Raw genomic sequence first — 25,621 nt, 5'->3', positions numbered from 1 at the left:
GACACCAGGAGAAACTCCTAGTGCCATGCGATTTTTAACACTCACTCAAACAAGTAGACTGTTTAATGTCTCACCAAAGGAGGTTACCACCAACAATACCGCGTTCCTCCAGCACTCGATTGGAGTGTCGGCCTGGACTATCTGAGTTCAAAGTCCTCAAAAAATCTAGAGGCGGGAATGCTACCAATTGAACCAGGATGATATCTGTCCAAGTGAACAACAAAACATAATTTGGAAAGAGATTTGTAGCCAATTGAAAAAGGCAGATGGAGTATAACAGAATAGGGAACGAAAACTCTTAACATGTTCTGACCGGCCAGTCGTTGCTCAACCCATAGGGCATCCATTCTCAATCCCGAATCATTTTCACTTGACATCTTGCTTTATTTTGTTTTACTTCAATCTATGTCTGTCCCAGTAATCCTCTAATCCCTTCTGTAATGACTCACTTGTCTAACTATTTCTTAAGTGAGCTAATGGCTAATGCAATAAAGTGCCTGTGAGTGACAGCCCATAGACCGTTTGTACAAATGTTTATAAATAAAAGGTCACAGCTGTTTAAATTCCTAGATGTTTAGATTCGGCCATTTCCTGTGCTTTCTCTTTGTCTGCTCCCTATATATACATTATTATTAACGACCTTGGTCACATTAATCCAATTCATGCATAATGTTAAGTATTCCACGCCAAACACACGGACATTCCCATGTGCAGGTGGCATAAATGTCTGGTATGGCTATTCTTAAGTATGATGATGGTTCTCCTCAAGTGTCAGACGCCCGGCCGACCAAATATTTTGTTGGGCGAGTTTCCTCACTCCACACGCCTGTTTACCCAGCATTAAAAAGGAACCCGGTGGTTAGTCGATTGGCAGATCGCTTTTCCGGAGATAATAATCCCTCGAAAGAAATAATAATTTGGTCACTTCAATCCACGACTGCTTGTGGGACACTGCGTGTAAATTTGACTGCTGTGTTTCGCCCACAAATATACGATCAATTCCCTTTACAGTATATTCTGTGAAGCTCTTTGAGACATCTAGAAGACGTGAATAGCGCTATATCAAATGCAAGGATTATTATTTTTCTACCAATCAAGCTCCTTTTCAAGCCCAATGCACGTACGTTGAAAAATGAAAGAGTGTGGTTGTGAATATAGCAGACCAGGACTATCTTTTAAGATTTTCCAGCTACTGTATCCTAAACAAATGCTTTAATTCTGGCAGCGTATGCCATTTCTCCTCCCTCCGTGCATCTGTATATTTAATTTCCCACAGCAGCCAACCTCCGTTGTCTTGATCTTGATTAGTTAGGGCTGATGTACGGCCGCTATTGTGCTGTAGATTAATGCTCACAAAAGCAAGTGGGTCAGAACTGCCAGAACCCAGATCCAATTAGGATACTCAACAGCAGGAGCAGACTTAGATGCCATCTGTCTCCGTTACATTAAGGCTTGGATCCCAGAGGTAAGCCAACACCATGCTAACTCATTACACAATCCAATTTTGTAGATGCCAGTGTTTGAGATCATTGAAGCAGCTGGACTGTTAACTGGTTGATAGGAACCAAATCATTTGAAACCCCCTCCCCCCCCACACCCATTGCTCTTATGATTGGTCATACAATAGAATGCATAGATCTGAATTAAATCCAAACAACCAGTGTTTCACCTAAGAAGAAGAAATTGGATCTAGAACATGCGGATAAAGATGTATCGGATAGCTAACCTTCAACGTGACATTCAATTGTAAAAAATAGCCTATCTAGCACTCAGCAATAATACTTGTCTTTCAGTCAGTTGGTTCAACCCCATTTTGGGATCATAAAGGTGGGAAAACCAACAACATTTATAGTGCATTCTTCCCGCAGGATAGTCTGGGAGCATTGGGCAATGGCAGGGTTGGACACCAAGCGAGAAAGGAGAGGTGACCATAGGCACCGGTGAAGAGGTAAGTTTTAAGGTGGGATTTAAAGATAAAAAGGGACTGAGGCAGGGAGAAGGAACAGAGGATGAATGTTCAGCATAAAATGCAACAAGTGGAATGTGCAGGAATGATATATCATATTCAGTTGACAGTAACAAGCAACACTGAACATTTATTCCACATTTTTCCCACTAGTGTTTCTTTTCTTGCTTCAGTGTTCGAATGTACATTTTCTCCAAATGAACAATGTGCCTTGTGACGTCCTCCCGACGTGAAAGGTGGTTTACAAATTTAATTTTGTTGTTGTTGTTGATGTGCAGGCAGGATTCAATGTGGTAGTATGACAGCAATCAATTGGCAGATTATAGATTTGCTGGGCTAATCCTGCATAACTATGCAATGCAACTGGATCTGGACAGCTTTCAGAGAAACGTTAAGCTTTGGTTAGGGTTATCTTTTAAGATGATAATCAAGAGATTCTGATTAAATTAAACTGAATTGAAACATTGCAATTAAATTCCAACCTGAGGCAGATTTCCGTACGCTTTTTAACTAGGCTTGATTATATGTCTAAACAATTGTGCGTGCACAGTTTAGTTACAGTTAACAATTGATTGTATTTTACGAAAGCTTGATTCTTTCTGTATTTTGAACTCTCTTGAGTTCTTCAGTAACATGGGCAATTTGTTAAATAAGCTGCAAAACCTTTTTTTTAAGAAGCCCAAGTTTAGCTATATTTAATACATTACAAATGATCAATTGAACTATTACAGGTGAATTTTAGAAAAAGCATTTTATTATCTCTTCAAAAGATACAGACAGCTGCCTCACTGGGAGCAGCACCAAACGACAAATTAAGAGTCAACTGCCATCAAAGAACCCTTCCAAAATTATCTTGGGGCGTCTACTGATCAGATACTTCATTCCCAATTCCTTTCAATAGAATATATAAATAGGTTATTGTTCACCTCGAGGCTTTTTTTCTGATCATAACCTTTTTCCAGCATCAATAAGTTTAAACTAAAATAAATATCACTGCTAATGATGTTGTAGCAACCGTCTCTCTCTCTTTTTTAAAACTACACGTGTGAATAACCAGAACACATCAATAGAGTTCTTTGCTTTCAGTCTTCCAGGCGAGTGCAAAATACAGAGGCTGAAATCAAGGCAGCTTTTCATCCCCTTGTAGCTTTTTAATTATGAGGCAATCTGTAGGTGCATCTGTGAAGAGACTTCCCACAAATGCGTGGGCTCCCCAAAGCATGTGTTGAATAACTTTACAGCAGCCAAGATCCTCAATGCAAAAGCCCAAGTGCTGGTAGCGTTCATCTGTTTCAAAGAGTGTCTTATTTGTGTAGGATCCGAAATACTGAAAGAAAAGAAAAATATTGAAACACATGAAACGCATCCCTGAATAAGGCGATATTTTTTTCTCCGACATTTCAGACAACAAAGAGAAATCTTTCCGATAGCTTTTAGTTTAGAGTTGTCCAATATGTTGGCCAACTGGCCATACGTAATCAATGGCAGATAAAAGTGGCCAATTGAGGTATAGGCAGTCTTGGCAACAAAAGAGCATTACAAACGACAGAAAAGATTCACGTAAATGCTGGAATTCTCTAGTAAGTCTAGTGGTACGACTTAAAATCCACTCACAATGGTTGTTGCGAATGGATATGGTGTGATAAAAGAAGTAAATCATATCAGAGAAACATTAGCAAACATCAGATTAGTTCTCATTTATCTCATCGGTGGGTGCAAGACATGGCATTGCTGCAAAACAATTTTGCTGTTTTGTGTGTGAAGAGCTTCAAGAAGTTCGGATATGATAAGGCAATACCTCAACCGTAAATTTTAAGGAAGAAAACCTAACATTATGATACGTGAAAACAATCTAAAGGCTCAGAGGAATCTCGAAAGAAAGTTCCCACCTCAGCACAAAGAAAGTTCCCACCTCATACCCATATATATCGGTAATTAACCGAGCAAAGTCCTGATTTTGGTACACAGCAAATTAAAAGTGACACACTCTTTGAAACCTTCATTGCTCCACGAGAAAGTTACACGCAATCCTCTCCGACTGGGCTATTCTCCAGAGCATATTAATCCATGGTTCACTGATGGAGACTCCAACTTGTCACCACAGCACTAGAATACATTGACGGTGACATGCATATAAAAGGAGGGCCATTGACCTATCTATGGGTAGGTTGAGCGGCACATTCATTGAAATCAAGCAGACAAAGTTGTGGGTCTAATTGACGAGGGAATCCCGTCTTGGAAATACAAGCGGGGTACCATTCCCCTACCGGGCTGCCATTTTGAATGTCTAAAAAGATTGCAAATGCACAATCACTTCGAACCTCAATTCCCAGGAAAATGTGTTGTACAGTCACAGGCATGATATTCTCATTATTGCATCTGTCACATTAGTACAACTCAACATGGAGAGAGAGAGAGAGAGAGGTCAAAGGGAGATGTCAATTGACTGGGTTAGCGAATCAATTTGCTAATTCTTTAAATACGAAAGAAACATAATTCAAAAAAGTACTTCAGCTCGAAAGAAGGAATCATCTTTCCACTCCCCACTCTCAGCTCAGGTGCCCAGTCAGCATTCTCAAACACTGTGAGACAGTGCTAAAGGTACTATATTAGTGTAAACCGTATTATAGTGTTGCATGGCTGAAAACAGCTCACCTTAATGTCACGCAAGCCTTTAGACCTTTCGTTGAAGCTTACTTAAAACTGAACAGGTTTGAGGTGTAGGAAACACAACAGCCGTAAGTAGTTGTTGACAAGATTCTGCAGAACAGACTCAACTTTTTTTGGTTGATGTTACATACAGTGTTCGTTGTCTGCTTAATACCTTTCCATCCATCCCTCAAAGACCCTCGGACCTGATAAAATTCTCTTCACGCAAGCAAAGACCTGATAGTATTTACGGCTATCGTAGTGGTGGGATTTATTCAGTCCTTTCAGATCTTAGCCTTATATATTTGAGTGACCAATGCGAGAAAATTAAAACACATCCCTGATGTGAGAAAAAGGAGTTTGCTGGGAAACAGAAATGCTAAAGCAGGATTGCTGTCCCTGTTAACAAGAAAGTTCTGCTTTTCTAATATAAACAACTCCATGAATTCAAGGACACTTACGGCGACACCTGAGGAAGGATCAATGAAGTCAGCCCAGTAGCCCTCTGAGCGCAGGGCATAGCAGATCTCCTTGGCACCATTAATAAACTGTAAAACAAATAATTAAAATAAAACACTTAGTTCAAAATTAAGACAGTTCGAAATACAGCAATTTTGTCAATTTGAGCTCAAAGCACTACAGTAAACAGGCAGTGAGCCACGAGTGACGTGTAAGGTATACAGAAATGTAAGTTGTTGAGTGGTGCGTTTAAAACTTTTTCTGTAGGAAGGGCACTATATAAGTAAAAGTTGTTCTTGCTGTAAATGGAAAATAAACCTAAATTTAAACTTGGCGTTAATGTGACCTCCCTTCCCCCACTCCTCCCCCCAAATTTATAAACAAGTTGACACAGGGCATTAGCAGAAGATTAGTTTGAGCAAAGTTCATTCTCAAGGGAATTAGAATCACATGCTGTTCAAAATAAACCACGGGGGCAGAATGTTGAGGATTCATGCTTCACCCAGCACATCTCTAAAACTGTTCTGACCACTCGGGGAGAATACATAATCTGAGATAATCAGGTCATTCTTTGCTCAGTGAACCAGCGCTGAACAAAAAGAATGGTTCAAATACACTGATATGTTCAAATAATATCGGTAACATGCCTGCTTGAAATTAATTTCATCCATAGACAACAAAACGAATAATCTTGTGTTCGTCTAAATCATGTTTCACAGTCACAATTCATATCCGAATATCTGAGATTTAACTTCTGGACCTTAGACACCACTGGCTGCATTGATCGAAAAAAAATTGAAAACACAGTAAAACACTCCAGTATTAGAAAACACCCCAAATAAGAGCTAAGGCGAGAAAAAGACAGCCTGGATAACTGTGCAGTAATACGGTATTAATGGCATTTGGATTATTCCCCAGTACAGAACATCAAAAGAAAATTAAGTTCACTTGTCAGATTTAAGTCCACTTACATTTGAAGCCGGAATGGATAAGGGGCACTATTCAAGGACAGGCAAAGTCTGCAGTGTTTGCACTGTGTGAATTTAGGATGCAGCTGCAAATCCAGATTGGACATTGCATTCTATAGAGAGACGTGCAGGTCAGAGCATAAACTCCTGTGATAAGTTACAGCTGATTTACCAATGGCAAATCAATAGGACCTGCCAAGTGTCTTGTACTGGACTGACCACGGTTCACACCGTGATTTTTCATCTCTCCCACACGCACAGCTTGTGACTGATAACTGCTCAATTCAAATGGTTTCTACAAGGTCAAGTCTGATCAGATTCAAGGCAGACTTACCCGAGAAATACCGAGAAACATAGATACTGCACTGTGTGTATATCTGACCCACTTTCTATTGGATGCAAACAGAAAATTGCTCAGAAATCAACAGCAGTTCAAAATATTACATGGGCTGAGCTCTTAACTGTACTGTAAGCTTATTATAAATATTATTAACTTCTACCGGTTTCTACTGGGCCCAGCATTTTCAGGATACAAATACACACGATAAGTTTCAAAGAAGTTTTCTACTGTGATTGAAGTTGATAGCTTTTACGCTGCAATGATGTGTTTCTGCAGCCTTTTTCATTTAAGGCATAACATTACAAAGCTGTTACTTCACCTACTTTATCTTACAGACCACTCCATGAACTCATTGTCAAAGGCTGAGGTGTCGTGTTGGGGGAGTGTGGAGGCGCTATCCTTCAGATGACACATTAAAAACCCTAACACATTATTGGAAAAGAGAAGGAAGTTTTTCTCCACGTTGAGGCCAACAATCAAGATGAATTGATAATTTACCTCGTGACTGCTGCGCGCAATTGGCTGCCGTGTTTCTCTCACAAAAATATACAGTCAATTCACTTTACACTACATTCTGCAAAGGGCTTTGAGATGTCTCGAAGACGTGATAAGGCGCTGCAGCAAATACAAGGAGTAGTATGACAACTCGTGGGACCTTGCTGGTGCGGATGAGCTCCACATCACTTACAATAAAGTTACACAGGATAGTAACTAGAATAGCTGTAAAAATGGCACTTTTCCGAACAGCCATCCCTCTCTTCCTTGCTTATAATTTGCCCTGTTGTACACTGAACGTCAATGCTCCGGGGGCCATTGGAGGCACTGAACTGTCTGTACTTAAGGGAGGGTTAAGCAAACAGGATAAGCGGTTTCATGTTATCCCTAACCTTTATTACCCTAAATTAAAAAATATTGTAAAAAACATTAGTTTTGGAAGCAAGCTGCAAAAAAAAATTACCTTGTTGATGTTGGATCAGATTTCATTTTCAAAGCAGCCATAATAAGTCAAGGGGGAAAGAAAACCCAAGAAGACTGCACATAACAAGGCAAAGTGATCAACTGGTAAAGCTCACTAGACGTGCATTTATGATTAAAAAAAATTGTAGGGATAGATCGGGAGCTTTTAATCACTAAAAGGTTTGTCTGGGGCTCAGCTATTCTTATAAAAACTGTTGCGGTTAACATTTTTCTAACAGAGCACATTTGAAATCCGCAAGAACGAGCTACAAAACGTATCTCATTCCCTACAGCATTCATGCTGCCGGGAATCAACAATCAGAAATAATCCTTTACAAAAAAAATGTTGGGTGACTCAATCCACGACTGTTTGTGGAATGCTGCTGTGCACAAATGGCTGCCACGTTTTGCCCACTAAATATACAGTCAATTCACTTTACAGTATATTCCGTGAAGCGCTTTGAGACGTCTCAACTATGTGATAAGGCACTATATCAAATGCAAGGCTTATTATTATAAAATACAGACTGTGCTGGAGTACAAATTAGTGTCAAATATGGATTTACATTCCAGATCTGAACCATTCTGCGGGAAGTTCTCTGCAGCCAGTGTTTTTGTACATTTCTAAAGGGAGAGAAATGAAAAGCAGGGAAGTTATGCTGAACGTATATCGAACCTTGATAATACCACACTTGGGAGTACTGTGTACAGTTCTAACTCCCATATTATAGAAAAGAAGCAGAGGCACTGGAGAAGGTGCAAAGGAGATTTACAAGTATGATACCGGAACTGCAAGGTTATACCTATCAGGAAAAGCTGAACATGCTTTTCTTTTGAAAAGAGAAGGGCGAGGGGTGACCTAATAGAGGTCTTTAAAATTATGAAAGGTTTTGATAGGGTAGACATAGGGAAGATGTTTCCACTTGTGATGGAGACCAAAACCAGGGGCCATCAATATAAAATAGTCACCAATAAATCAAATAGGGACGTCAGAAGAAACTTCTTCACCCAGATAGTGGTGGGAATGTGGAACTTGATACCACAAGGAATAGTTAAGGCGAATAGCATGGATGCATTTAAGGGGAAGCTAGATAAGTAAATGAGGGAGACAGGATTAGAAGGTTATGTTGATAGACTGATTGAGGAAGGGAAGGAAGCTCATGTGGAGCATAAACACCTGTGTAGACCAGTTGGGCCGAATAGCCTGTTTCTGCGCTGTATAGTCTATGTAATTCTATGTAACATCTAACTTGGCGATATATTTTTCAATATGAGATGTTCAATGCAATCACTGGTTCTGTTTGGAGATGATAATATCAGCGGACTAGCTCTGATCAGAACATGTACCAGACGAGCGCTTGGCTTCATTTAAGCTTAGTGCGATGTCACTTTTATACCTTACTGTGAAAGAAGCAGACCTGCGGTTTTGTAACAGATTCCACAACACCAACATGTACATGTATTGGAAAGACTAGATTTGGTTGTTGCACTTTCCCTGATCTTTGGGGAAGATTTACACAAGACGATACAGAACCCTCATCATTATCCACTGTTCTGCTACCATTTATTATCAATCCCAGATTTCCAGCTCTTTCCTCCTCAACATTTTACTGCTTGAATCTTTATTCTGTTCCCTTTTGAATAACTCTATTGATCCAGTCTCAACCATCACAATAATAAATTCCAAACCACAAGCCTCGGAATGAAGAACTTGCTTCTAACCTCTCCGCTGCTTCTTTTGTAAAAGACTCAAATCGATCATTTAATTCCAATAATGACTAGTCCTCAAAACAAACCATTGTATAATTCGACAAAGAAAGCCTCAATTTTGGTTACTATAACATATTGTAGTCTGTTACAAAACAGAGATCGATGGTCCAGATGGTAAAACAAGATGAAAAAAATAATTCAAAAGAAGTTTTGGGGGCAGCAGAAAAGAGAAGAAAACAGTATTTTCAGTGGACTGTTTTTTCTGTTGAGGAAATTTAAATGGTTCACAGACCATTGGAAAGAAATGCTTTTAACAGATGTCTTTCCTGTACCTACGTTCCTTTTGCTCCTTTATACAGCACAGAGATTATCATGTACACAGCATGCATAAACAACAACAACTTGCATTTACCGAGTGCCCCTCACACGGGGTAGCGTCTTGGAGCACTGAACAACGGTGTAATTTGACACAAAGCCATATAGGAAGGGGAGGTGACCATAAACATGGTTGAAGAGGCAAGTCTGTAGGTATGATCTGGAGATGGGCATAGAGGGGGCAAGGAGTGCAAAAATTCTATAACGTTGGGATGAAGGACCTCAACTTAACTCAGAAGAGAGATTTGGTTTACATGACTTTGAAGCGGTTATTTGAAACATTTGTATTGAATAACTGAATACATTTCATTTTTTTTTCACATTCAGGAAATTAAAAGCAGAAGAAGTCATTTAACTCTGGTCAAAAAGATGCATTGCTGTATTCGCTCCTTCACCATGTTTGAGAATTATTAGGTTATATTCTGTAGGGAAGCATATCTGAACCAGTTAATACCTTAATCAACTAAACCATCTGATGAATTTTACATCATAAAGAATGCATTAAGCACTAGAAAACCAAATTTAATGAGCGTCTTCAACCAAGGCTAAAAGAATTATGAAACCCATTTTAACATAAATACTACTTAGAACTAAATGTTCCCAGCTATTTTTCTTTATAGGAATGGATTTCAGGGCAATGTTCCTCTTTGCTATTCTTCAACTTTTGCTGAATATATATTCACTGAATTGTCAAGTAATATAATATAATACAACTGCAGTATTTCAGGTGACGAACGTTCGTAACCATAGAATAGTCAAGAGACGTTTGCCTACAACAACATCGCCATCTACTGTCGGACAGAAGATAAACTGAATCAATTGAGTACAACATCTTATTTCTGCAGTTTTACATTGTCACTGATATTTAAGAATATCAGCCGAATAATAAAATAATAATAATAATCCTTGCATTGTCTTATAGCCCTTTGTCATGTTGCTGAGACGTCTCAAAGCGCTTCACAAAATATAACGTAAAGTAGATTGACTGCACTTTGTTGGCGAAATATATAGCTTGCATCTCTCATATAATTCTGCAATTCATTAAGTTTAATCGATCTGCTAAAAACTGGTTTGAGGAAGGTAACACGTTAATAGAAAAATAACTATTGTTGAAAGGTATCGCTTACAATGAGTAATGCGAAACATTAGAAACAACCCGAGCTATTTAATGCATCCTCATATTTTGGTACTAAATTTCTTGAACATTACCATAAAGAAGTGTCGGAAAAGTTCAGCTCCAGCTTATAAATTAAAATATAAGAGGCAGCCATTAAATGACCCATTACCAAGATATTCTGGCCTCATCCATCCACAGTTGTTAATACTGTTGTGAACCTCTTTCAGCTTGCAATTCCTGTGTAGTGGTCAGTACGCTCTTATAAAGAGCACACTGGCTAAATCAGTGCTTCTCGACACACTTTGTTCAGGGCAATGAGAATTTTACTTGTTCAATTTCACAATGATATTTTATTCAAAAAAAACAGCTATCATGTCTTTCAACGACTCCACACTTAATCTTCTATTAGTATCATCACTATTTCATCTGATCTCAAATGGAATTCTCACACCTTTGCCATTAGAAAGCATCCTTTCAGAAGTTCGGTTCTCTCTTTTGTGCCGAACAAATTTATTTTCCGTTCAACAACTTGTTTATAAAGCCCAAGTTTTCCCAAACCCTACCTTCTTGCTCCTCCAAAACTTCTTATATTGGCATACATCACAACCATACTTTTGTCAAATAAACCTTTACTGCGTTGCAATCAAACCTCAATACGTGGTTTCCTAAACAAATTCATTTTCTAAGGACATGAAGACTAGAACTCATTTCCTCGTCCTAAAAAAAATACTGGCTTTTAAACCACAACTTTAGTCCTATCCAACCATTTTTTCTTTATCCTGCTATTTTTTCCAAACTTGGTGATTTATTACATTATGGGACTTGATGGTTCACTGAGGTTCTCGATTAAAAAAAGCTGTCACGTTTCAATTCTATTACTTCTTACTTTCTCCAGTAGTACTTCTCGTTCTTCTTCTACGTCCTCACTCCACACAGTCATATCATTGATGGTCCTTTGGGTAACAGTGAGCACCGTGAGTCCAGCTACTGGAGCCTCAGGAAACATCGATTGAAAATCTGAGAAGAACATTGAACAAATCAAGTCTTTTCACGTCAAAGCAATACTAACCAATTCTAACATGTTGTCACTGTATTCACATCAGTTACTATGTAGAGTTTTCTGCCCCAGAAGGCTGGAGAGGCAAAATTAACTGAGTTGTGTAAAAGGGAGATACTTAAAAACTTGGGAAAGGTGTTAAAAGCACAAGAAGTCAAGACAAATTGGATCAATAACAATGATCCTACTCGTTAGGGCTTTGAGGTGAGCTGAATAGATTGTTGCAAGAAACATCTCAAAACTGAAATCAATGTTCCCTCAATGCTAAAGGTTTCTAAAATGCACATTTAACTCACTATTCTACAAAGCCAGTCTCTAGTAGGCTATTAGACATGAAAAAACTTTAAAGCTAAGGATATATTTTCTTAGAATTAATCATTTTTACAAAAAGTTTTATTTTAAATTCAAAATGGGTGATTGAGACAGACCTTTACGTAGCAGTTCTGGGCAGGTCTGTATTGCACACTCCACAACTGCATTCTCAAAGTAAGTTTCCGCATTGGTTATTTGCTGTGGTTGAAGTTCAACTTCATTTCCCTGAAATCAAAGGGAGAGTTTTATTCTCCTACAATTGCTAATGTGATCACAATAAACAACCTGTATACCATTGTTACTCTATTGAAAAGACAACGCTATAACTCTAATAAGGTTCACGTCAGCCTTGTTACAAATACACACCTCATCAATTGTTGTAGAAATATGGAGGGAAATTACCCAAATCACAAAATGCAACAAGGATCTGGTTTGTATATTATCTCCATTCAAAAGAAAATTGAACAGATACAGAAGCACGGGATAAGGCTGGAGGTTGATTAGGGGTTATCTGCAGATATGGACCGTGGATTGATATGCGGCACAGACACGATGTGCCATAAAAAAAAATAATAATTTGGTCACTCAACCCACGACTGTTTGTGGGGACGCTACTATGCGCAATTGTCTGCTGCGTTTTGCTCACAAAATATAGTCAATTCACTTTACAGTACACTCTGTGAAGGGCTTTGAGACGTCTCGAGGTTGTGATAAGGGGCTATATCAAATGTAAGGATTATTATTTCGGTTGGTTCTTTGGTGGCAGTGAACTCAATGGGCAAATGGCATTTTCCTACTCCTATTTCCTGTCAGCCATCAACAGCTATTTCTTAGTAAACATTCTTCCCAAAACTGAACTCTTATTCTCCTTAAGCTTCCGAGATATACTGTTATTTGTCCCCTGTAACAAATACTCCCATCTAAATTAGCATTATACTGCAGCTCGATTAATAAAATTAACCCTGATTAACAATAATTTCCAACCTTTTGTTAGTATTCTCTTTGATAAGTATAAAAAAATTAATTAATTTAATGGTTTCTTAATTTGTTGGCTGATATATAAACTTTTATTTTGTTAATTCTCTGAAATATTAAAAGTATATTTTCCATGCGTCATTCCAATATCACCGATCTTAAACATTTGCACGAATGATCAGCATCACATTTGCACAATACTGTACTTGATCTAATAAGACTTCAACAACATTTGACAGTAGAAAAATAATAGAAAATAATACAATTATGAAAATTAAAATCCAATTAAGACATGTTTATGTAATACCTGTGATCTATTTTATCAGAGAATTTAAACCGATGTTAATAATAATTATTATTGTTGTTGCTTCATTTTCTGATACACGTCGATATTAACTGCTTCATGCAAATGTAGCAAATAAGATATGAATAAATAAGAATTGAATGATATCGCATGAAAAGTTAACAGCTAAAATCTAATGTGAAATTGGTTTCTTGCCTGAAATTCGTTAACAAATTGTGCAAGAATGAACTCGTGCTTCTCACTGGATAACGGGGCTCCTAGAACATCTGGGAGGGTTTTGTGCAGTGGGTTCCTCTTCTGAAAACTGGTGCCATTTAAATGGCAATCAAACCCGACGTTACCCGGCAGCTGAAACCTCTTGTCCTGAGGCCCAAATGGCCCCATCTTTTCATCGGGCCATACAGTCCGAAGACCTGCAGATACCAAATTAAAGTCAGTGCAATGAGATACAATATTTTAACATTGATGTGGAGGAACCCCCAAAATGCACAATTCCAATTATAATAGTCAGCCTGATGCATTTAGTGTTTAGCTGGTTATCAGAAGTCGCTAATAATAAATACAACAGTACCAGTATAACATGTTGCATTATAAGGTGGGAAATTGGCTTCCAGTGTGTTCAAAAAAACCAGACAATTTCCAGATCAGAAGGTCACCACTGACGTCACTTTAGTACGGAGTGACCGGCCTTCTGCGCCCATGTGTCATGGCGTCACCAGTCACGTGATCAACGGCTTCAAGAATTGGAAGCAGTGACTGACGATCGTGCTGTGTTATAAGGCGGGTCGGGATTTTATTTACCTCCCACCCTCTCAACCACTACTTTATAATGTGGATCCACTGTATTATTCCAGTTTTACACCAAAGTCCAAAGCCTGGTGTTATTACTTCCAGTTTAAACAATCAAAAATCCGTAACAACAGTCCTCCCATGAATTTCCTTGAATGTTTCAGTACGAAATAACTTGGGACTCTTTACCTTGATCGGGTGGTATCATGGGAACATAGGACTCGTCGGATCCAGAAGAGCCTGCTGTGGAAAATGTTCTCGCGCTGGCGATCCTCCTGACCAATATATGAATCCCTGGTAGATACGTCACTAGCCTGGCTCTGCTACGGAGCACCTTTAACAACAGAACAGATAATTAAAAGCAACAGCTAAAAAAAAATTGTTAAAAAGAAGAACTCTTTCTTAAAATAAACTCAAACAATATTTCTTATTGAGTAAAGACAATGGCTAAAAGGTAATCGAATGCCCTAATCTATAAAGATGACAATTCACCTCGGACATAAATACTGTACATAAAACAACATGGGAATTTTTGGTAGTAATGCAAACCTTCCTGTGCTCCATTTATGCTTTGTGGTGAAGTCCCCCTGGTGTCCCCCAATTGTGCAAAGAAAGTCGAAGCACAGATTGCTCACAGGGTCAAAGTATTTCTCATACCATGTGGATTAATCAGCTCTCCTAGGCATGAGCCTGGGGATGGGAGGAAGGAAGCAAAAGAGTACAAGGAGAAAAGGGGAAAATGGAGAAGTACGCAGTAGTAAAAGCACCAATTAAAGCAGAAACAAAATATAGATGTCAATGAGGAAAGCATGACAGAATACAATGAAAATTACTGTTAAAGGGTGGAAGAAAAACTCCAGTAAAGTAAAATATTTATGGTTCTAGCCGGCAGAGTCAATGCAAATGGAAGGAAAACTATTTGGGAAGAATAAGGCGAAATCAATTATGAATAAATCCCCAAACGTTTGAAAATATGAAGCTTAATAAATAACTACACACTTTTGCCAAATAGGCTGTATGAGAATAAGAACAAATATGTTGTGTTTGGTGATGTTCACAAGGTTCTGTCCACTCAAGAGTAGAGCTTCACCCTTGCGGATTTACCCCCAGGACTCTGTTGTGATTTTTTTAGAAAAAAAGGAAAGTGAGTGTTTCTTACAAGTTGGAACTCTTCTGGCACATAGAAAACAGTGAAAACCATTTTAATGAAGGTGTTCGGGGAGTGGGAGGAATGCTTCATCTCCTCAGGATACTGTTCTTGAAAGCAATCCATTTAAAAAATATCTTCACGTCTATTTTTGAACTTTGTTTTCCTTGACATGTCCTTAAGGTCTAAAGTCTCATTATTTTGGCATTAGACCGGCTGATAGAGAACTGAGCTCTGAGGTGGGTACCAGTGTCAACATTAGCAATAGTTATCTAATGTATCAATAGTAGTTATTTGGAGACGGACTAGAAAAAGTCACTCAAGTGAATGCAGTCATCAATTGTATTCGCACGGCAATGCAAGTAGGCATCTGCATTTTACTATACTTTCACACTACAATTGCATATCCACATTTCAGAGTTCTATGTACTCAAATACAATCACTGCATTACTATTCACCATTCTCTGAGTATCAATGATATTGCTCGGTTGAGAGTCTGTACCACTTATTTTTCTGCCACAACTGTTTCTCATTAAGGCAAGACGGTTATCTCTGAATGTACTGAACTTGCTCATTTTACATGCTTACACAAACGCTAAATCTACAATACATAACAATAAACTGGTTCCGAAAACAATAAAGGACGAGACTTGTATTATTCCCCCCCACACAGAAAGGAGCATTCTCGTCAAAACAGGATCTCAATCTCATTCACTCACGGGTAAGGAGTACCAGATATTTTTGAACCAGTTATTCAAATGTAGTCAAACAACAGATTAACTGAAATAAAAATTCCCTAACAATTATAGGCCATATAAACTGGTGCTCACATTAAATGTGACAGCTTTCCAGAAGCCCAATGACTTTCAACAGTCTGAGATCTTCCGGATACTGAACAGACAAGCCTTGGCTAATTCAACTGACTTAACAATTGGCTGGTATATCTCATAATGAGAATACTATGTGCTGATGTACAGACTTTTCGCCATTGTTCTTTTTTGGGGGGAGGTCTAAACATAATTCAGCTTTTTGGAGGGGCATTCAGCTAAGATACAAAACCGGGACACCATTACCCTAAGCGCAAAGTACGCTCAGGAACATTTTACACAATGTTTACATAAATGATTTTAGACCCAATGGTCTTAAGTCATAGTAGTGACAGGATAAGCGTACGCTATTTATTTATGGCACATTTGAATTGGTTTCTAGGTCTTAATTTAAATATAACTATGATAAAATCACACAAAAAGTATTTTTGTTTAGGAATGTCACCCCTCGTCACACGCTGTTCGTGCCATAAGACCCAGTAAAGCAACAAAATAGATCAAAACTCACATTGGCCATCTTGTGACGTTTCTGCCTCAATCGTCCAGGCTAAAGAAGAGAAATACAAAATGAGCAACAGGAATTTGATTACACATATCAGAAACTTTAGATAAAATCTGAGCAAAGCGAGTTTCTTTAGCATATTTAGCAAACTTTAGCTTTTCAAAGTTTGTAGCTTTGTCAATTCGGAACGAGACAACCAATTTTGCACACAACAATGTTCACAAACAACAATGAAGTAAATGACGAAGGTTAGTCAGTCAGGAGATACTCTTTAAATAGGGCTTCATTTAAAGGTGTTATCATTGTTTTAAAACCGAAACAGAGTTTGGTAGCTTGGGTGCAATTTCCAATCGGAAAAATCCTTTAACACATCCATTTATGTGTTGGTAGAGTCTTAAGAGTTAATACTTTTGTAAACTGGGCGAAATATTGGGCAAGTTTCCTTACTCCACACGTCTGTTTATCTAGCAGTAACTAGGAACCCGGTTATTAGTCGATCGGTGGATCGCTTTCCAGGGGTAATAATTGCTTAAAAAAAAAAAATTGGTCACTCAATCCACAACTGTTTGTGGGACACTGCTGTATGTAATTGGCTGCCAAGTTTCGCCCATAAAATATGCAGTCACTACACTTCACAGTTATTCTGTAAAGCACTTTGACATGTCTCGTAGGAATGATAAGGTGCTGTATCAAATGCAAAGATTATTATTATTATTATTAACTGGCATACAAGCCAGTGCTTTAAAGTGTTTTGTAAACACTTAACAGAAGTTTGTTTGTAAGCCACGACAACAACCAAATTATATTTGTATCGCGCCTTTCACGTCGGGAGGATGCTGGACAGACAGAGTTTCGGACCTGAGCTGGGGGTCGGGATCAGGGAAGGTGTAGGGTGGGGGGGAGCAGGGTGATCGAAAGCATGGTTGAAGAGGAGGGTCTTGAGGTGGGTCTTGAAGGAGACAAGGGAGGAGGCGAGGCGGAGGGACTGTGGGATGGAGCTCCAGAGGGTGGGAGTAGAGTGGCGGAAGGCCCGCCCGCCAATAGTGGGGCGAACGAGGTGGGAGACGCCCGCCGAGAGGAGGGAGCGAACAGGATGGTAGGGGGATAGGAGGTCGCAGAAGTAGAGCGGAGCAAGGGTATAAAAAGCGTTGCATTATCACAGGTGGCATCCTTCAGATGAGACGTTAAACAAAGTCTGCCTGTTCAGGTAGACCGTAAAGATCCTATGGCACTATTCAAAAAGAGAAGGGAGTTTCTCCCGGTATCTCGGCCAACAGTCCCCCAAATAAAATTGGTCACTCACTCACTCACTTACATGGCTGTTTGTGGGGCATTTGAACTACAGTCACTCCACTTTACAGTATATGATGTGAAGCGCTTTGAGACATCGCAACAAAGTGATAAGGCGCGACATCAAATCAAGGATTATTATTATTATTATTAATAAAGACAATTACAATGAACCTCGCAAAAGTCTGATCTGTATAAATCATACAATCACCCAAGTCGTACACCTGCCCAAGTCCCGTTCAAGAGTTTATATTCTAAGCAGGTTTGACGTAACTCAGATTTTGCAATAAGTCGGGGGCAAAACGTGGGGCAAGTTTCCTGACCCCACTCGCCTCTGGTTATCGAGCGGCAAGTAATAATAATAATAATAATTATTGCCGCCGCCGTCGATTCACTTCACAGTATATTCTGCGCGAAGCGCTTCGAGCCGCCCCGAAGACACGATAAGGCGCCGTAACACACGCAAGGATTAATTATAATTATTATTATTATTGCTATAAAGTCATAAAGGGAAATGTCAGTGTCAGGTCCCAGATGAAGATCACTGCGGAACAACATGCAACCTGGGAATCGACTACATCACAGGGGGGGGAGAGGGTGGGGGGGGAGAGAAGGGAAGAGGGTGGGGGAGAGGGTGTGGGGGAGTGAGGGGGGAGAGGCTGTGGGGGAAAGGGTAGGGGGGAGAGGGGGGAAGAGGGTGGGGGGGAGAGGGAGTGAGGGGAGAAGGTGGGGGGAGTGAGGGGAGAGAGTGGGGGGGAGAGGGAGTGAGGGGAGAGGGTGGGGGAGTGAGGGGGGAGAGGCTGTGGGGGAAAGGGTAGGGGGGAGAGAAGGGAAGAGGGTGGGGGGGGGGGAGAGGGTGGGGGGAGTGAGGGGAGGGGAAGTGAGGGGAGAGGGTGTGGAGGAGAGGGTGGGGGGAGTGAGGGGAGAGGGTGTGGGGGAGAGGGTAGGGGGGGAGAGGGGGAAGAGGGTGGGGGGAGGAGGGGAAGAGGGTGTGGGGGAGTGAGGGGGGAGAGGCTGTGGGGGAGAGGGTGTGGGGGGAGAGAAGGGAGAGGGTGGGGGGAGTGAGGGGAGAGGGTGTGGGGGAGTGAGGGGGTTAGAGGGGGCGGATACAGAGATGGGGAGTCCCAATGACATTGATTTGCAAAACCATTGAACACCGCAATGAAGGAAGGAAGGAAGGAGGGAGGGGGGGGGGGGTTGATGGGGGGGGGACTGTTTGTCAACAAGAGGCCGAGGCTCCGCCGGGACTGACAGGCCGAGGCTCTGCTTGGAGCCGGGGGGGGAGGGTATACATAAAGCCCTGTAATAATATGATCCCGCTGACGTGTCTCTTCCCCCCTTCCCTCCCTCCCTCTCCCAGCGTCCCTCCCCCCCCACTCCCTCCCTCTCACTCCCTCACTCACTCTGTCGCCGGCGCCACAGCTCCTCCACGGCCCCTCTCCCGCGTTCCTCGTCGCCAGACCGATCGACGTCACTCCGTCCGCGCGACGCCACGCCGCGCGTCGCATCGCGTCACCGCGTCTCGGGCCCGGCGGGGGCAAACCAGCGCGCGCCAGGCCTTCCTTCTCACAGCCGTCGCCGCGCGCCGCCGCCTCCTCCTCCTCCTCCCCGTCCCGTCCCGTCCCATCCTCCAGCCATGGCAACGGTCTCTGTGGCAACGGTCCCGCCCAGCGCCTAGCAACGGGGCTCGCCCCGCCCCCTCGCGCTGCCGAGCGACCCGCCCATTCCCGCCTCAGCGCTTAGCAACGCGCCTTAGCCCCGCCCAGAGCCGGCGCCTGGCAACGCGGCCTAGCGTTGCTCCCAGCAAAACAAAGCCTGCGTTGCCTTACGTCGAGGAGGAGGAAGAGGAGGAAGAGGAGGGTCAGGGCCCAGGGCAGGGAGGGAGGGAGGGAGGGAGGGGACGGTCCTGACTCCCAATATTAATTACAGGCTTTTGCTGAACTTTTTTCTCAAATCAAAAAATATACATATATTTATTTATATATATATATTTTTTTGGGGGAAAATAAAACCCGAAAAAAATTAATTTAAAAACGGCCCCAAAAAGCCTTCTTTATAAAAACTCCGCAAACTCTCCCCCTCACTCTCCCCCTCTCTCCCCCCCCCCCTCCACTCCCCTCATCCTTTGGAGACCCCCTCATCCTTTGGAGACCATTTCTTACACAGTTTCAAAAGGATTAATAAGAATAAACACTAAACTTTTACTAAAGTGCCGCTGTCGTTACCCCACAGGAGGTGACGCGTAACGATTGGGGCTACTTTGTGTAGTGTTTGGTGGGGGGTGGGGGGGGGGGTTGAGTTTCTCTGGGCTGGGGCGAGGGTCGCGGGGCGGGGGGTCGCGGGGCGGGGGGGTCGCGGTGGGGGTAAAGCTGACCCGGGAGGCCGGACGATGGAGGGCGGAGAAGCGGAGACTCACCTGGTGGTTCACGGGCAGCTGCGGGACATCGTGTTGGCGCAGCAGCGGATGGTCCACAAGCTGGAGATCCAGGTGACGAGAGACGGGGGATGGGGGGGGGGGGGTGAGAGCCGGAGGGCGGCTTCCCTCCCGCCGCCGAGCCCGAGTCCCCCTCCCTCACCGCAGCCCCCGTTGCGATCGATTGATCGATCGATCGATTCGATTGATGGATCGATCGATTGATCGATCGATTCGATCGATTGATTGATAAAGCGCTTTGAGACGTCTTGAAGACGTGACAAGGCGCCACGTCAAATCCAAGGGTAATTGGAATTGAAAGGACTAGTTGAGGGACAGATCAATCAGCCCACGTCCCAATTAAATGGCGGAACAGGCTCGAAGGGCTGAACGGCCTCCTCCTGTTCCTATATTGTTTTGTGCACTATATGTATTTTTAGTGCTTTGCTGTAAATCAAGTACAGTCTCTGTGTTGCTGGGCAAGCGACATTGGGTGACGTGTGCGTATATATTATGTATATATATATATCTATATATGTTCTCATTCATTCAGAACTCTGCAGCTCGTGTACTGTCCCGCACCAGGCTTCGGGACCACATCACTCCCACCCTCGCTCGCCTCCACTGGCTCCCCATCCCCCAGAGGATTGATTTCAAGATCCTCATCCTCACCTACAAGGCCATTCCCGGCCTCGCTCCCTCCTACCTCTCCAACCTACTATCCCCCTACCTACCTGCCCGTACCCTCCGTTCCTCTGGCTCTGGTCTGCTCCACATCCCCCGCCCCAACCGCCCTACCATCGGTGGTCGGGCCTTCAGCCTCTCAGCCCCGAGGCTCTGGAACTCCATCCCCCAGTGCCTTCGCCGCCTCCTCCCTTTCCTCCTTCAAGGCCGGTCTCAAGACCTTTCTCTTTGACCTTCAGCCTTCAGCTCCCCTCTCAACTCTCTTCCCCCTTCTCGCTCCCTCCCTCCCCTCACCCTGACCATTTCCCCCCTCCTCGCTCCCTCCCTCCCCTCCCCTCACCCTGACCATTTCCCCCCTCCTCGCTCCTCCCTCCCCTCCCTCACCCTGACCATTTCCCCCCTGCTCGGGTCATGACCCAACTGTGCAGCGCCTTGGGACGTCCTCCTGACGTGAAAGGCGCTTTATAAATGGAATCTTGTTGTTGTTGTTGTTGTTCTCCAGGGGTCCGGTCTCCTTGTTTTGGAATGGTCCTGTTCCACCCGCAAACCAATCTCTTTAAGACCCGTCTCTTCCACCGAGCTTTCAACCGTTTTCCCCCATCCGAGGGGACTTCTTAATCCGTTGCGCGAAAGCGCTCTGAGGCACGCTCCCTGACCCGAAACATGCCGCGTAAACCGTCGTCCCGAATCGGCATAGTTTGCAAAAACCACGACGTGGTGCGAGTTGTGTTTGGTGAAGACTTGAGGCGTCTCTGCGCTCCTTTCCTTCTCTGTGAGGTGCCGTGAAATGCCTTTATGATTTTGCCCGCGTTCGTGGTTTCGTCAGCGCGGTTCCAACTCTGCTCATCGTTCGACAAAATTGCTAATGTCAATAAAGAGCTCTTTGGGGATTTCGAATTAATTCCCGTGCATTGTACTTTTAGATAAGACAGCATGAAAAGGACTCAGTCGGCAGAATGGAATTTGAAGATCTTGTGAAAGAGTTAGAGGTGAGGACCTTACAGCTGCTGTAGAAATTGGTTAGGAAAACGGTACCTTCTTCTTATATGTCTTGCACCAGGGTTGAGAATTTTCTCGTTTGCAGGTGGTAAGTATTTTTCCTGAAATGCTTCGTTTTTGTTTAATTTAAAGAATATTGGGGTATTTCTCAATGAGATTCCTGGGAATCTCAAGGGCTTTGGGACACTGCCCTGCCTGAGGGGTGCTATATGAATGCAAGTTGTTGTTGTTTTCGTTGTTAATAAGGCATTTGTCACTGAGGAATTTTGTCTGAATTGCTGTTGGCCTGCGGACTCTCTGCTTTGAAATTGATTGCGTCAAGAGTGGCATTCCCAGCGGTTGGGTGACACATCTCTGGTTACTGGAATGAATTGCGCAACACAAATCCTACATTAAGCTAGTTATCCTTTTCCAGAGGAGCGAGTATGTCACTACTTAACATCAGAATTTCCAGTATCTATTAGAAATTCATATTGTCAGATTAGTACAATGCGCAAAGGATTAGTTTCCTCATTTGTATTGCAAACTTCGAACAACATTCAACAGAGTGTAGTTTTGTTCCCCACTCCTTTAACTCTGAAATTCCTTTACAGGATGAAAAACTTGAGCATTCTAAAACTAAAGCTTCACTCTCAAAGGAGTCTGAAAAGCTGCAATTTGCACTCGGCGAAATAGAGGTTCTAATGAAGCAACTGGAAAGGGAAAAGAAGGCGTTCGAACAAGCGTACGTTTTTATTTGTGCTCCTTGAACGTTTGGTTTACCATTTGGAATTTATAGAATTTGTGTAGGATTTTAACTTAATGCGCTGTACCTGGTCTTACCGTGTCTTCATTTAATGACCGCACAGGTATATTCTCCAGTAGCAACCTGAATAGAGATGAGAACTGCAAAAGATGCTCATTTCTCCTCTTCCGCCTTGCCCCCCCCACCCCCATTAACTATGTTTCAGGGTCACTGAAAACAATTGAATCATGTTATTTAACAAATGTTATCTTTGACACTTGCTTGATTTTTTTCCTTCCATGTAAATACATTTCTGGATTGCAGGGTTCTAGTTTCTGATCCATTGCAATTCATTATTTTACTCAGCTTTCAAGGCACTTTGGGAGGAACGTAACATGGCCTTTACTTGACATAATTTAATATCCTACAAGCACTGACGAGCTTTAGCCTAATTTAGTGAATAAGGCCTTGTTTCAGAGCTGTTTTCTTTATCGTATCCCATTGTAAACATATCTGCGGTTTTCTTTTTTTCCTTACAAAGCTTGGAAAGCATTAAAAACAAGGCATTGAAGGAGTCCACGAAAAACGACAAGTTAATAACTAAATGCAGTGGTGAGTCACACCGAAACTTGTGTTTCAGTACAATACAACAGTACAGTACTTACTGTAGGTTTAAAAAGTTTCATCTTCTGCAAATTGAATTGGATTTTAAAAATATATCCATTAGCATTCCAGTTGTCAATGATCAGCCGAGGGCTGCCATGTTAACGTTTCACTTTATGAATTAGTTTAACATGATTTTGTGATTTTCATTGTTGGATGCATTTTTGTTATGATTAGAGCCATTCTTTGGTAAAACTGGAATCCTCCATTCCAGTTTCTGCGAAGTTTTTAAAAAAAAACCCACTTATTTTATATAGTGACTTACGTCTGGCGTTTTTATTGTAATGTGTAGTGACTGTATTTGTAGGTAAACGCGGCAACCAATCTGATCACAGCATTGTCCCACAAACAGCCACAAAGCGAATGACTTCAGGGAAACTCCCTGTTGAAGTTAGCTTCTTAAACAGATTTTTTATTTCAAACCAACTATACAGTATATATTTTCCTTTTAGCAATCGAAAATCAGATGGAAAAACAAGAGGATATATTGACTACCAAAGATAATCAGATTAAAGACCTTTGTCACCTACTTTCGAAACAGAAAGAAGCTTTGAGGTGAGTGTGTGCAGGTGGATTCTAATTTACTGCGCTTGGAAATCATTCTTCCGCTGTAAAGGTACTGATTTCTCGCTCTGTATTGCAGGAAACAAACGAATGAGTTTGAAATCCAGAAGCAGCAAGATGCCTACATAGCACGGGTGTTGGAAACCAAAACCAAAACAAAGAAAATGTCCATCAAATCCCTCAGTGCTTCGAAGAAACAATAGTAACATTAGAAACATTGATCGAACCAGCAAAACACTTTGAAAACAAAACTAGATGTGGCATACAGAACTATACCCCTCAGCAAGTATTTGTCTTCACCTTGAGCTTTAAGACGTGCAGCGATTAGCTGGGAGTTGAGCAACTGAACTCACGTTGCAGAGATTTGGGGGCTGTCATAATATTTTTACAGACTTGGTCAGAAGACATTAAGAAGTACTGCCAGGATCATATACCCGTGGTGGAGATTGGATGGATTCCAGGCATTTCTACCTTTTGAGTGGCTGTTTTAAGCTGGAATAGACACTTTGGTCTCATGTGGAGTCAGTTCGAAGTCTGTGACACTTCCCATAACTGTCCACATTCATTCATTATCCAGAAACAAACCTACTTTAGATACCGGAATCTTCTGAATACTTTATGTAGCTGTCTGACCTGCCCGGGCAGTATAGATCAAACCACAGTGCTCCTTTTAGGGCTACTGCATATTTTAGCAGTTTCCGTCCATTCAATAACGGTTTAAATTCACCTTGAAGACCAGCGAGGCCTCTTGTTCTGCATTAATGAGCAAACCATTGTGACTGAAGACACAAATTAATTTCTAATATTTTCCAACCAGCTTACTATTTTGTAAAAGTTATCAAGTGTAGCCTAACCATCTTTGAATGATTTTTTTAAAGATATTTATGCGAACATTTTTTACATTAAAAAAAAGATTGGTTCCAGATCTTATACATTTATCCTCTGTTGCTTTGGAGATGGAGATGCATAACTGGGATAACTTACGATGTGCATACAAGAGCAACACCACCACCAACAACTTGCAGGGTAGAATTTCAGAGCGCTTAACAGTGGTGGAGCCTGACTGCCGTGTTTCGTCCACAAAATATACAGTCAATTCACTTTGCAGTATATTCTGTGAAGCGCTTTGAGGCGTCTCAAAGATGTGATAAAGATTGCAAGGCTTACTATTATAAGGTTTATTATTTAATGCAGTTTCCAGATACAAGCTCCTATTTAGTGTGCGTTTGAGACACCTCAAAGCGCTTCAGAGATTATATTGTAAAGTGGATTAACTGTTTATTTTGTGGGTTTTTACCACGTCTCACCTCACATACACATTTTTTATTTTAAGGTTGACTTTAACTAATGAGTAAAATCATGATTTAAGTGCATGGTCAATATCACCCTAATAATAATAATAAGCTTTGCATTTCAAATAGTGCCTTTCCATATCATCGAGTTGTCTTTAATCGCTTGACAGGATTCACTGCAACATTTTCCTCCCCGCTCATACATACTGAATGGGTGACACTTAGTGTTCTCAGTGTTGTGTTATGCAATCAATATTAGCAAAAACCTAAGCTTTCTAAATGCACGTGATTAATACCCTTTACAGTAAAATTCAGTGAAGAGTTTTGAGATGTTTTGACAACATGGATCAGACTCTATATTAAATGCAGGGGTTATTGTGATTGCTTAAAGCTTCTGCCTTTTTCTATTGATCTCCTACCTGTTCCCATTGTTTTATGTTTTGCTTTTGTCTGATGAGTCCGTGATTAATTTTCCACTCAGTCTTTGAACGTCTTCTCGACCTGTCTCCAAGGTATTGTGGTCTTTCATTCAAATGC

General features: G+C 41.6%; 2 protein-coding genes across 4 annotated transcripts; one reads left to right on the top strand and one right to left on the bottom strand.

Moving 5' to 3' along the window:
* Positions 1-2,698: 2,698 nt before the first annotated feature.
* On the bottom strand, positions 2,699-19,268 carry mmadhcb (metabolism of cobalamin associated Db). 2 transcript variants are annotated; one of them, XM_042336508.1, is made up of 8 exons: positions 19,149-19,268; positions 16,462-16,500; positions 14,168-14,312; positions 13,385-13,602; positions 12,027-12,135; positions 11,428-11,558; positions 5,077-5,163; positions 2,699-3,293 (listed from the first exon to the last, which is right to left on the bottom strand). In XM_042336508.1, the coding sequence occupies exons 1-8, from the start codon at positions 19,251-19,253 to the stop codon at positions 3,087-3,089; spliced, it is 1,041 nt and encodes a 346-aa protein (XP_042192442.1). In that variant the 5' UTR covers positions 19,254-19,268; the 3' UTR covers positions 2,699-3,086. The 2 variants fall into 2 exon arrangements, with proteins under 2 accessions (XP_042192442.1, XP_042192443.1); XM_042336509.1 differs by lacking the exons at positions 16,462-16,500; positions 19,149-19,268 and adding an exon at positions 14,528-14,597.
* An 813-nt stretch (positions 19,269-20,081) lies between these two features.
* On the top strand, positions 20,082-24,814 carry LOC103180457 (spermatogenesis-associated protein 24). 2 transcript variants are annotated; one of them, XM_042336413.1, is made up of 6 exons: positions 20,082-20,233; positions 21,766-21,831; positions 22,435-22,565; positions 23,107-23,177; positions 23,681-23,783; positions 23,872-24,814. In XM_042336413.1, the coding sequence occupies exons 1-6, from the start codon at positions 20,135-20,137 to the stop codon at positions 23,993-23,995; spliced, it is 594 nt and encodes a 197-aa protein (XP_042192347.1). In that variant the 5' UTR covers positions 20,082-20,134; the 3' UTR covers positions 23,996-24,814. The 2 variants fall into 2 exon arrangements, with proteins under 2 accessions (XP_042192347.1, XP_042192346.1); XM_042336412.1 differs by lacking the exon at positions 20,082-20,233 and adding an exon at positions 21,434-21,619.
* Positions 24,815-25,621: the final 807 nt, after the last annotated feature.

This window comes from Callorhinchus milii, unplaced genomic scaffold (genome assembly GCF_018977255.1).
Source record: "Callorhinchus milii isolate IMCB2004 unplaced genomic scaffold, IMCB_Cmil_1.0 Scaffold6, whole genome shotgun sequence".
In the NCBI taxonomy this organism is placed as follows: Eukaryota; Metazoa; Chordata; class Chondrichthyes; order Chimaeriformes; family Callorhinchidae; genus Callorhinchus; species Callorhinchus milii.
The sequence above is the reverse complement of the archived record's forward strand: the minus strand, read 5'-3'. Positions and strand labels throughout refer to the sequence as shown.